Genomic DNA, 13293 nt, shown 5'->3' on the forward strand with positions numbered 1-13293 from the left:
TTTGTTGTGAGCTTATCCTCATGTCAAATTTAATAGGATGCATTTTTACACTTCAGTAGTAGCCAGCAAATTTCGCCCCCACCCACAGCCCCTCGGCCCAGCAGACCAAAATTCCTACCAGCATTAGTTAACAACACCCACAAGCCCTTTCCATTCCTCAGGCGCGACTAAAATCTTTTGCAAGGGAGCCTCGTACAAAGATAGTGGAGAGCCACTTTGGAATGAATGACGCCTCTTTTCACTTCGGAAAGACAACAGACTTGCTGCCTGGCTTTTGAGGTCTTTTGATCGTTCAGGCTGCAAAAAGTAGGGAAAGGTTCTGGGTTTCTATTGCCCTTCCCAACACGGAAGGGTTTGGTCCCCCTTACCTCCCCCGTCACCAACACCAAGGGCAAGTTAAGACATGAGCTGCCGCAGTAGGAAATACGCCAAGCCGGAAACCCCAGCAGCTGCTGTGATGGCCAGCAGCCGCACCAGGAGGAAGTCCATGGAGTCCTCCAACGAGGAGTGCAGCTTCAGGACCTGCTTCCTCGTGGTCTCGACGTCTCTCGAGTTGTCGATGACGTGGCCGGCCAGCTTGACCTTTTGGTCGAGGGGCAGCTGGGCGGCAATGCGTGCTTCGGCCTCCGCCTGGGTCAGCCCGTTCCGGCACATAAGGCGGGACAACTGGCTCTGTGGGTCACTTGGCAAAGGAAGGGAAGAGGAACTGAGCTCAGCGAGAAAGTCAGAAAGGGCTGTGTGTGTGTGTGTGTGTGTGTGTGTACACCCCCTCCCATCTATCTAGTCAATTCCTGCTGCTCTTACACACTCCAGCATGGCTAAGACATGGAAAATCAGGGAGAGACTATGGCCACATACACACTTTGGCTGATTAATATTCTACAGCCTTTTTTAATGTGTCTGTTATTGTTTTGCTGTTTTGGTTTAATTATCTACTTGTGGTTTATCTTGCATTTTATTCTGTGAACGGCCCTGAGATCTTCTGATGAATGGAACGGACCTCCAGAACGAATTAAGTTCTTAACCCGAGGTACCACTGTACAGTACAGTCGTACCTTGGTTTTCAAACAGCTTATCGTTGTCAAACGTTTTAGCTCCCGAACACCGCAAACCCGGAAGTGGCTGTTCCAGTTTGCAAACTATTTTTGGAAGGCGAACGTCCGACGGGGCTTCTGATTGGCTGCAGGAGCTTCCTGCAGCCAATCAGAAGCCGCACTTTGGTTTCCGAATGTTTTGGAAGTTGAACGGACTTCGAGAACGGGTTCTGTTCGACTCCAAAGTACGACTGTACGAGCAATCAGTTATAATGGATTCGGGTCATCTGAATGGTCACATGGAAATCCCATGTAAGCAGAGCTTGGATGACCGACCATCTGTCATGTATGATCTAGTTGAGATTCCTGCATTTTAGGGGGCTAGACTAGATGACTCTGGGGGGTCCCTTCCAACTCTAAATTCTATGATTCCTGACTCAGTTCAGGAGCCAATGCATTGCAATGGGCATCCTCTGCCCTTTGTTGCATCAGACTGACTGGTGGTTTTGCATAACAACATAACAACATCATTCCCTGTAATGTCCTTACCAGTACACAAGAACGGTGTGCTTCATGAACTTTGTCAGCGTGTTGGTTTCAAAAAGTAGTGGGATATCCAGGATCACATACCGATGGCCTGGGGAGGGGAGGAGGGAGGTGAATTTTGTATAGGAAATGTTGTAGAAACTGCAAGCATTCATTCCACACACGCACAACGAGTTTTGTGTAAAGCGCTGCAAATTCAAGAGTTTGTGTGATTTCCTCCCGTTGTCAGATTCTGGAGTAAAATTTGGGAGACTCCCTGCCTGAAATCAAAAGTGGAATTTTTTACAGTTGCAATCCGAAGAGTTGAGAACAAAGAGAGAGATCTCTTCAGAGTAACTCTGAATCAACAAAGCCAAAAGGCACAAAGGGATCAGGAATAACTCATATGGGCGTAATATTTGATAAAGAATTAAAGCAGGGGTTGGCAATTTTTTTTAAGCCGTGGGCCTGTCCACTGTCCCTCAGACCTTGTGGCGGGCCAGAGAAGTGGCACCAGGGAGGGGGGAGCTGGATGAAGAGGTGAGGGGGGCAAATAGTCCTCCTCCCCACCCCCCTGCCCCAGCCGCTGCACTTACCTTCCCAGGGGCTGCCACCGCTGCTGCTGCTGCTTCTCGTGGGTAGGCAGAGGGAGCTCGTCCGCTCTGCTCTCTGGCCCACAGGAGCACCAGGGCGGCAGTGGCAGGAAGATGAGTGGCATGAAAGGGCTGGCTCTGGAGAGGGGCTGCTTAAAATGGCGCTCAGCCAGCTCAGCCCAGCCCCCTTCCTCCTCTAGGCAGGGCGGGGAGAAGCCAAGTGGAGGGAGGGAGGAGGTGCCGCCACCACCGCGGTGTGTGTGAGGGAGAGAGGCAAAAAATGGAATGGCGCAGGGGGGGAAATGGTGCAGCCCAAACGAACAGAATCCCCACACTGATCCATGGACTGTCCGCGGGCCAGATCCTGAAGGCAACTGGGCCTGATCTGGCCCGTGGGCCATAGTTTGCCGACGCAAGTGAAACGAACAACTGACGAGAATTAAAACCTCACAGAGGAGAAGAAAGGAGAACTTCACCTGTGAATTTACAAATTATTATATGTGTCGATTGAAGTTAATTTCTGTAAGCTGTAGTATAAGGGATTTTATCAAGAATGGATTGTATTTGGCTTGAGCAACAGTTTGGAGGCAGAATTAAAGGGAATAAGACCTTAAAGTACAGCAAGCGGGAAGCCACACAAAATTTATAATTGGCTATGTAATTGATTTGTATTTGAATTGGTATTGCTCTTTGGTGTTAAAGTAAAAGGTACCTTTATCTGATGTTAATATAATATGGCGCAGATTGGATTTTTGTAATTGAAAATTAATAAAAATTATTTAGCAACAACAACAACAAAATTGGGCCAGGATCCATGTACTGAACAAGGCATCGGGATGTTGTTTTTCTGACCAGGGAACGCCTCTGGCTTCATGTGGCAAACTCCTTCGGAAGCACAGGGAAGTTCCAGCATTATAGTGTGCAGTTCAAAGGAGGAGCCGCTTTTATAATATTGCCACTAATTGAAATGACGGGAGTTGAATTACTTCAGTTACCTTAATTTGCAGAAAAGTCTAGGTCTTCTGAAGAAAAAAGCTTTGAAGATCACCAGTGAGGCTATTTTCCCAGTTCCCTAAATGCTTTCCCCTCTCATCTAAGGGGGTTATATTGGCCTTAGAAACTGGAAGGCAGAGAGTTCTGGCTCTCCCTCCCACCCTGTCTACTTTCAATGAGTTCCTCCTTGTAAGGCGACCCTTCTCTGCTACCCCGAGACCTCCAAAGCAGCCAGCGATATTATCAGGCCCTTGACTAGACAGATTTGTCAGCTGTATTTGTTACAGTTATCAGAGGAATGAAAGGGAATAGAAAGATGCTGCAGAAATCCCAGCTGTCAAACCATTATTTTACCTTATCGAGTTCAAAAAGAGCTTTTATAAGAGCGCCCGGGAAAAGTGTGTGTGTATGTGTGGGGTGCCGGGGGTGCGTGCGAGCATTTCAGAAGGTATGACATTATGCACAATACTTCCCAAAGACTCTTTTGTGTGTGCTCTTTAAAGGCAACGTTAAGGGAGCAAAAATGCAAAGGGCAAGGATAAAGAAGGGAGAATTCTCAGGATGTAAGCAGTGAATGGATGAGCGCAAACACGGCACAAAGGAAGCAGCTCAGAGGCCTTTTTACAGCCCATCCCCTCTTGGCCGGCAAAGGAAAATAAAATAAAATACAGGGCAAAGGGAGATGATGCAGCTTTTGTCAGCGTGTATCGATGCCCCGAGGATTCTGCAAAGTAAAATAAAAATTAAAAAGCAACCTCACCAGTAGCTTACCCAGCATAAAGTATTTCAAGATCTGCTTTAGCATCTCCTTCTGTATCTCAGGGTGAGTGATGGAATTCAGCAGCCTACGTTTTTCAGGCTGAGAGAAAACTATGCTTCCTAGAGCTTCGCGGTTGATCTCGCCGCTCTCCAGGAGAATTTCGGGGCCAAAGGAGTGCACAATGCGCTGGTATGCCAGGAAGCATGGCTGGACCACTGAGGAAAGAGGGGTTAACATTAAGACTCCAACACAGTTGCTTTCGATTTTTTGTCAGGGGTAGCACTGGGAAACTCAATCAGAGCTTGCAAGTTGAGAAGCGTCGCTTGCGATAAGACAGTTTGCGTCAATTCCTACATATGCTCATTCATTCATCTAATCTGTCCCGCTGCCCCATTAATTTGCAAATTTTGCTTTTTGAAAACCCGCATGAACATTTGTATTTAAAATATGCTTTCTTATCACAAAATGCATATTTAAAATGCACTACTTCTCGACATATGCGTTTCTATCCTAATATGTGCATTTATAACGCATACTGCGCCTTTTCCTGAGTCGAGAAATTTGGAGATGTGTGAAATCTGACAGATAACCACATTCTGAGCTGCACGTTAGGCCAGCAATTGCAGATCAGCTGGCATGAGAATCCACAGCAACCCCAGCTTCAACTGGCCCAAACTATTTGCAGAGGTCCTTCAACTGGCAAAAAGACATTTCCAAGTGCTGTCGACGGAGGGATGAGACGAATGCAGCTTCTCTTCCTCGCAAGCAGAAAGCCACATGAGCTCTAACAAGCTTTCTGCATTTAGAGCTCCTGCCTCCAGCCCCAATCCACAGGCTAACAAACAAGTATACAAGATCTGCTCTATTAGAACAGAGCAGTAGCTCAGCATCCTGTCTTTCTAGCAGCAGTGAGTCAAATGAGTTTAGAAGCTCACATCTATATATATATAAATGTAGAAGGTGCATGTTTGTACCTTGAGTGGGCGGGATTTTGCCAGTATGTTGCATGTTGTTTGTTGGATGTCCACTGGAGGGGGCACTTTTTTGTATAGAAATCCAGGTTTCTACGTACCTGTCCTAGGTGTGTCATCTGGCCAATGTAAGTGGATAGAGACACTCCCACATGTGCACCCGATGTTATGGGCAAATTTTAGGGCAATCGGTTGTGAAGAAAGGTGCGGCCGTACAAACATGCACCTTCTACATTTTTATATATATAGGTGCACCTCTGGGTTATTTGTGGGGCATAGGAATTCGTTCATTTCCCCCCCCCTTCAAAATATAGTCTGGCCCCCCACAAGGTCTGAGGGACAGTGGACCGGCCCCCTGCTGAAAACGTTTGCTGACCCCTGCCTTAAGCAAAGAATTAAGCCCAATTCCCCAGTGCTACAGGCCTGATCCAAATTAACCCTCTATTCCAGGGGTCAGCAACCTTTTTCAGCCGTGGGCCGGTCCACTGTCCCTCAGACCTTGTGGGGGGCTGGACTATATTTTGGGGGGAAATATGAAGCAATTCCTATGCCCCACAAATAACCCAGAGATGCATTTTAAATAAAAGGACACATTCTACTCATGTAAAAACACAAGGCAGGCCCCACAAATAACCCAGAGATGCATTTTAAATAAAAGGACACATTCTACTCATGTAAAAACATGCTGATTCCTGGACGTCCGTGGGCTAGATTTAGAAGGCGATTGGGCCGCATCCGGCCCCCAGGCCTTAGTTTGGGGACCCCTGCTCTATTCTTCCTCAGCAGCTTTTTTTTGAGGAAGAAACCCAGTATGTGGGTAGGCCCCAAGACAACTGGAAGACTGCATGGCATGTGGCATTGGCCTGGAATCTATTTATTTGTTTCATTTTTATCCCACAAATGGATCCAGGCCGAGAACCCAATAGCAGACCCAACAACAACTCCCTTGGGGATCCTGGAGGATCTATTGCCTCTGGCCAGTGATCCACTGGTGAACAAAAGCGCATCTTCTGTTCACCCTCATACCAAGGAGCACAGGCTGGCTCACCTTGTCGGGCTATAACATCAGCATCAATGACAACGCAGCCCAGTTCCTGCAGCATAGCAACCACTGTACTTTTTCCTGATGCAATGCCACCCGTCAATCCTACCAGGTACATCCTGCCCTGGATGGAAAAGAAAAAAGACCATTATGCGACAAAAGAAATGCGAAACTCAGCTTGTGCTCATTTGTAAACTTCGTTCTGAAGAGCTTCAACTTTTCCCTACTCTCATTCTCAACCCACCTCGCCACCTAACATCCTATCAGGGTGGATTTGATTTAAATCAAATTGATTCAAACCAGTAAGACTCGATTTAAATCATTTTTTTTAATAAGAAGACTCATTCTTGCTGGGATAATCTTAATATTTACAACCAGATGAAGGTTTCATTTTTGGAATAATAAGTTTTCAAGAGTACTGTAGTTTTTACAGTTATATCAAAAATTACTGATTTGGTTATACTACAGTATTAGAAATACATAGACAGATAATTCATCTCCACCTGTAATTAGACCCATTATTGTAGTATCATCTGCAAACTTAGTAATTGCAGTAGATGGATTTCTGGCCAAACCAGTGTTGTAAAGGGTTCAAGGGAACCCTTAGGTCCTAACAAGAGCATGGCTCAGGCCCTCTGCAATATGCTACTGTGTTCCACCTCCAGTATCTCTTATTTATCCCAGTTTATCATTACTAATCAGTACAGACTTTGCATTTGAAATCTGTAGTTCTTAAAAGAGAGAGAGAGCGCAAAAACTGGCTGTTGTTTAACTTTGGAAAGGCAGGGTTGGAGTTTTGAAAAACGGAGATTCCTCCAGAAAAACTGGGAGAAAACAAATATAATTCACTGCTTTCTTCTGCCGCAGGTGTGGAGCCCCCTGCCACCTACACCTCCAAAATTTCTGTTATTTATTTTTTAAAAGAGAGAGAGAAGCGCTGAAGGATAGAACTGTCTGGCTACCCTGGGATCCCTTCCACTTAATCTCAGAGGCGAGGTGACTTGCTGAGGTGGCTCAACAGTGAATGCGGCGCGGGAACTCTGCACGTTCTCAGAAACTCTCGGTACGCCGCGCAGGAAATAAACCCGAATAAGCTTGTTCTCCCATGGGATATGCCTACCCTCCCAGCCCCCGGGTTCAGCAAAGGAAGGGTTCCGATCCTCGCGAAAACATCCCACACTCACGAGTAGTTCGGTTCCGCCACCAAATGCTGACCGAGACCTTTTCGCCCTCTCGTCGGCTTCACCCGTGTCCAACTTTTCCGACTTCCTATTGGCAGAGAGAAGTCACGCTGGGAAACCCAACCAATCGCTGCCACGGAGGCTGGGCTCTGCTTCCCCAAGCGCGAAGCCAGTGTCGCGATTTGAGGGAGAACGAGGCGGGGAGCAAGGTATGGGCAAGGAATTCGAAAGGCTTCCTGGCGGTCAAAGCTAGTTTTAAAGCTGCTCCTCTTCGCAAGCGAAAAAGACAGAAGCTCATTCACTGCATTCTTTTTCGACGCCTGCTAAAGGCATTCTTATTTAAACAAGCCTACCTTAATGTTTAGAAAGCCTGTATGAGTTTTAATTTGTTAGGGTCTGTTCATTCTTTGTGTGCCACTTTTCCACACACACAAAAAAAATCATGTTTACAACCAATAAACAGGAATGCATTTCAAACAAAGACTACAAAAAAACCCCTATTATATTGGGGTTCTAACTCTAAATTACGGTGCAAATTTTTAAAGCTCTATCTTGTCTATTTATCCATATGTAAACCTCTCTGAAGCTTTCCCCTACAATCAAGCGGTATATAAATTTTGTGAAATAAATAAACAAACTAGTAGTAGATGCAGATGGTGACAGCAGTCACGAAATTAAAAGACGCCTGCTTCTTGAGAGAAAAGCAATGACAAACCTAGACAGCATCTTAAAAAGCAGAGACATCACCTTGCCGACAAAGGTCCGTATAGTTAAAGCTATGGTTTTCCCAGTAGTGATGTATGGAAGTGAGAGCTGGACCATAAAGAAGGCTGATCGCTGAAGAATTGATGCTTTTGAATTATGGTGCTGGAGGAGACTCTTGAGAGTCCCATGGACTGCAAGAAGATCAAACCTATCCATTCTGAAGGAAATCAGCCCTGAGCGCTCACTGGAAGGACAGATCGTGAAGCTGAGGCTCCAATACTTTGGTCACCTCATGAGAAGAGAAGACTCCCTGGAAACGACCCTGAGATTGGGAAAGATGGAGGGCACAAGGAGAAGGGGACGACAGAGGATGAGATGGTTGGACAGTGTTCTCGAAGCTACCAACATGAGTTTGACCAAACTGCGGGAGGCAGTGGGAGACAGGAGTGCCTGGTGTGCTCTGGTCCATGGGGTCACAAAGTGTCCATGGGGTCACGACTAAACAACAACAACAACAGTAGTAGAAATATATATTTTAAAATATTTAAAAATGTCCAGTAGCACCACTTAGTTGGTCTCTAAGGTGCTACTGGACATTTTTTTATTTTTTAAATATATATTTCTACTGCGTCAGACCAACATGGCTACCTACCTGAATCAAAACTAGTAGTATCGACTGGGTGCTTGAAAGTCTTTGGGACAAAATCCCAGCTGACAGAGGCAGCTGGATGACAGTTCTGTGGTAGAGTACTGTAGATCCTTTGAATGCAAGCTGCCCTCCCTCCCCTGGTTAAATTAGGATTGTTGCCAGTTCTTGAATTTAAAATTTCTGATAGGCCCTGGAATGCAAAAATCTCTATTTTCAGCTAGTGTTTAACTTAAAAACAAAACACTATAGACTTGTGGGGGACATTCTCCCTTCTTGCTTTTGGGACAACTTACTTGAAAACAAACAAAAAACCACCTAGTTCCCTCCCTGCCCCAAGTAGATTAGTTAGTGTAGTTGTGTCTTGAATGTTGATGGACTTTGGCTGGGGAAATCGGGTTTAAATATCTACTCAACAGGATGACCTGCACTCAGCCAAACCTCACAGAAATTGTTGTGCTCTCCCTGGGCTGGGACATATGTACTGTATATTCTGCTTGCTGCTCCCCTGAGGGAAGGAGGTATAAACATGTGCCGCAATAGAAATAAATAAACCCCAATATTCAGACCCTTGCAGCTCCTGTTAAAAGAGGATTTTAGGTGTTTGGAGGCTCTGTGAGGCTCTGGAGAACTGCTGCCAGCCAAGGTAGAAATAGCAGAATCTTTTTCATTTGCTAAATCTGATAGCAAAATAATGGCTTCAGTAGCATCCCCTCTTATTTGGTGGTTATCCAAAAAGTCTAGGAGACACTGAAACCAAAAAGTTTAATTAACACTATATTTTGAACTTGTGCAGAGGAGGGTGACTCATATGATAGCTCAGTTAGTACAGCACAAGACTCTTAATCTCAGGATTGTGGGTTCGAGCCCCATGTTGGGCAAAAATATTCCTGCATTGTAAGGCCCTGGACTAGGTGATCCTCACGGTCCCTTCCAACTCCACAATTCTTGGAATCTGTGAATCTATGATAAAGGATTGGGAATCCAAGCCTTATAAGAAACGGTTGAGGGAGTTGGGAATGTTTAGCTTGGAGAAGATTTAAAGGAGATATGCTAGCCATCTTCAAATATTTGAACAGTTGTCACATGAAAGATGGAGCAAGCTTGTTTGCTGCTGCTCCAGAACCAACTTAAATGAGATTCCAGCATTGCAAGGGCTTTGATAAAGGCACCATCCTACAGTTACATTTGGGTTCTCCCACTAAAGGGTTGTTGTTGTTGTTGTTGTTGTTGTTGTTAATGTCACATTATCAGTGCTTTTTTTGACTCAAGAAAATCACCAATTTATAGTTAAAATTGGGAAAAATAAATACAGTAAATGGACAAAAGTATAAAGATTCACAAAATGTTTAGGGCTCTGCGTCCCCCCAGAAAAAAGCACTGATTATTATTAATTTAATTTCCACATTGCCATTCATCATTATCAGACTTGAAACCTCCCAACTCCTAGCACAGCATTGACAACCAAAGCGTAGGCAACTAGGATTTGCTTCCTCCCCCCCACCCCCCCCACCGTGGCTCACGTGTGCTGCGCTTCCGGTTCCCGCCCTGACCCGCAAAGAGATGACTACAAGTCCCAAAGCTCATTGCGGCCGGGCGCCCAATCGCGGCCCGTCTTCGGTTTCTTTTGCGCAGGCGCGGCAGCCGGCGCGGCTGCCCTTCGCCAAGATGGCGGACGACAGTGATACAGCAGTGAGGCGGCCGTCAGGGGAGGAGGAGAACGACCAGCAGCACTGCAGCGACTGCGAGAATGAGGACGAGCACAACTGCAACCGAGGGTGAGCGACTCTGAGCCGGTCCGGTCCGGGCCTCCACTCTCTGATATGAGGGGAGCCGCCCTGATACACAACCGGCGAAGTGGGGGGAGGGCGGTCCGGTGGGAGAAGAGGCGGGAAGTAAAGTCGGCCCTGCCCATTTTCCTTTGTTGCGGCGCTTGATTGGCCGAGGCGACTGGGCGGTTGCGTCCTGAGTGGTTGGTTGCTCTGCCAGTCCGAAAGGGGGAGCCGCTGGTTCCTCGCCCGTTGCAGACCAGCGGCGTGACTGCGAAGGCGAAGCGTTTGCCGGGCCTGTTTCGTGTGAGGGATAAGGGGACCCGCCATAGGGAGGGGTCCGGGACCTAGATATTTGGGGGTTATGGGGTGGGTGTGAAGAAAGTGGGCTGAAAAACAGGAGCTTGAGGGAAAGTGTAGCCTGGTCGAAGGAGAGACGGACGGTTTTTATTGCATGCTTTTGTTGTATAGCAATGCATGTTATTCTGTAACTCTAAGCATAAGGTTGGTTCCCCCCCCCCCCCCAAGAAAAGCTGTTATTGCACACCACAAGTTCCTGTGTCTTTAAACTGATGGGTGAGGGGCAGAAATACAAGAGATGCATTTCCATACACACCTTGGCTGGAGATGCAACTTCTGAATTTCTGCCTCTCACAAAGCTGTTAAAAGAACCTTTGTTGGGGGCAGCCAGATACACTACACTTGCCCAGGTCTTGGAGGGCTAAGCCAGTTGCAGGGCACTGCCAGGGACCTGGTTGGCGGTGGGTCAGGGAGTGAAAGTGAAAATGGCAGCTGCAACCCAAACGAGAAGCCTCTGCTGCATTCTTACTTTTTTTTAAAAAAAAAAAGCATTTCTGCCTATGAATGTGCCTTTTTAAGTAGCGTAATCTAACCAATTAATGTGTACCATTATTAGGGATTATATGAAGTACCAACGGGAAACTTAATTAGGATCAGCTGCTTATATCTTCTTTTTTGTTACTGTCATAAATCACCCTTATTTAAAATCACCCTGCTGCTTTTATGGCAGGGTGCTGCACTAAATGGTTTCTCAGTTGCTTTCAGGCCAATATCACAGGTTTTGCTCCCAAGATTTATCAATCCAGTGGCTTTTTTGTTCAACAAGAATGAAAACGGGGGCATGTTATGGACAAGCATTTCTTTGAATATGGCCATTCCTCCTCAAAGTCTTCATTCTTGCCGCTAAGCTTATTTTTAATCGTCGTACCTGCATAGAGAACTGTAGAACTAGGGCTCAAAGAGGCCAAGTTGTCATTAACTGCACTAGCAGTCTCAGAACAAGAACATCTGCACACAAGAGGCTTGCTAGACCTTAGCATAATGTGACTCAACCAGTATTTGGGAAATGTACGACAGCTGAGGCGCACACCCTTTTCTGAATTCAAATAAGATGCACACTTCCGTACCTGCGACAATAAAGGTTTTCTTTTGGTGGTGTAAGAAAGAATAAGGATGACCTGCATCAAGGAAGCCCATCTTCCTGTGTTCTTTCAGGAAGAACTGTTTTGAGTATAACTCCTGGTGAAAAAAGGAAAGGCCAGGCAGTAGTGGGCAGCCTCCCCTGTGTACAGGTGCTATGGGCTCACAGGAACATCTGATTATGTTGGTTTATTTTTATTTTTTTTTATGACCCACTAACACTTCTCTCCCAGTAAATCATTGTGCTACAGTACTTGGTTTGGGAATTAGTAGCATGAGTAGCAATGTTCTTGCCATTGAGTAAGCCTCATTGGACTCAGTGGGGCTTTATTCTGAATAGACGTGGATAGGATTCTGCTGTGAGGTGCCTGCAGAGGAGACTCCCTAGTACAAACTTGACTTGTTGGCTTTGGGGAAAAACATAAAATTTCCTGGGTCACTGCTTGATCTAAAACTGGGGTGGAAAGCATTTTAAATGCAGTGAACTGTTACAGGAGACTGATGATGATTATGATGACGATGTCTTCACAAGTTAGTAGCTCCCACATACACTTATACAATTTCTGGCCGCAAAATGCAAAAGAGCTAAGGGGGCTATTTTCATTTACCATAGGCCTGAGTTAGATCCAGATTGTCAAGAAAAAATCAGTTAGAGTGTTATAAGAGTACATACTGTAATGTCAAACCAGCCAGTGTCTTGCTGTGTACTTCTAGTTTTCTTTGATAAACTTGAGGAAAAATAAAAATAAAAAAATTCCTTCAGTAGCACCTTAAAGACCAACTAAGTTTTTATTTTGGTATGAGCTTTCGTGTGCATGCACACTTCTTCAGGAAAAAGGTTTGTTATGTATAGGGAAAAGCTGTTTTGCACTCTTATGTCTCGAAACAGCTCTACTATATCTAAATAACCCCCAAACATCATCTAAGGCACTTGCATGTGCTCATTGTGAATGAGCCTCTTAAGAAAAGTGGACTATAACAAACATGGCCCTTCTACATTTATATATATATATTAGATTAGATTAAATTAAATGATTTGTTCTTTCTCCCCTGCTTGGACAGGTAACAAAGCGACTTGCGCATATTTTCCACTCCTTTGTTGCCAAGTTTGCTTAGAACTTTTTTGGGGGGCGCGCGCGGTACAACAACCCTGTTACACAAGTAGGTGGTTGATGGAGGAATAAATGCCTTTGAAGCAATAGTTGCATCACTTGGCTCATCTTTCTAGAGGCTTCTTACCTGAAAAGTTGAGTTTTTTTGTTTCTTTTATCTCTGCAATAGGTGTCACTGGTTTGTGGATGGAGCATAAGTCATTTAAAGTGTGTCTGTTTTTAGATGACCCAGCCAAAACTATTTCCTCATTGTCACTATTATCAATCACATACAGTGGTACTATACCTCTAGTTGCATTCACCTCCCGTTACGTGTCCTTTGGGATACGTACGCGGCAAATCCAGAAGTATTTTTCCAGGTTTCACCGTGTGCACATGCGCACACGCACTCTACACACCGCCTGCATGCGCAGAAGTGCTAAATCATGTACAGAAGCAGCACCCCCGGTTGCGAATTCCTCGGGATGCGACAGGACCTCCAGAACGGGTCCCATTCACAACCGGAGGTTCCACTGTATAGCT

The 13293-nt window shown here is 45.6% G+C and overlaps 2 protein-coding genes across 4 annotated transcripts in view; one reads left to right on the top strand and one right to left on the bottom strand.

Moving 5' to 3' along the window:
- DCAKD (dephospho-CoA kinase domain containing) lies at nucleotides 1–10359 on the bottom strand. 3 transcript variants are annotated; one of them, XM_035135624.3, is made up of 6 exons: nucleotides 9974–10359; nucleotides 7103–7187; nucleotides 5925–6042; nucleotides 3917–4120; nucleotides 1584–1671; nucleotides 1–682 (listed from the first exon to the last, which is right to left on the bottom strand). In XM_035135624.3, exons 3-6 carry the CDS (start codon nucleotides 6034–6036, stop codon nucleotides 397–399), a joined length of 690 nt encoding a protein of 229 aa, XP_034991515.1. In that variant the 5' UTR covers nucleotides 6037–6042; nucleotides 7103–7187; nucleotides 9974–10359; the 3' UTR covers nucleotides 1–396. The 3 variants fall into 3 exon arrangements, with proteins under 3 accessions (XP_034991515.1, XP_034991516.1, XP_088511808.1); XM_035135625.3 differs by lacking the exon at nucleotides 9974–10359 and having other exon boundaries at nucleotides 7039–7162; XM_088655682.1 differs by lacking the exons at nucleotides 7103–7187; nucleotides 9974–10359 and adding an exon at nucleotides 6881–7054.
- The window catches only part of NMT1 (N-myristoyltransferase 1), a 20902-nt gene continuing 17621 nt past the window's right edge, over nucleotides 10013–13293 (top strand). The window contains exon 1 of the mRNA XM_035137246.3: nucleotides 10013–10228. Coding sequence (XP_034993137.2) covers nucleotides 10014–10228 — 215 coding nt within the window. The 5' untranslated portion in view covers nucleotide 10013. The remainder of the gene's footprint in view (nucleotides 10229–13293) is intronic.

This window comes from Zootoca vivipara, chromosome 12, assembly GCF_965207765.1.
Source record: "Zootoca vivipara chromosome 12, rZooViv2.hap1.1, whole genome shotgun sequence".
Taxonomy (NCBI): domain Eukaryota; kingdom Metazoa; phylum Chordata; class Lepidosauria; order Squamata; family Lacertidae; genus Zootoca; species Zootoca vivipara.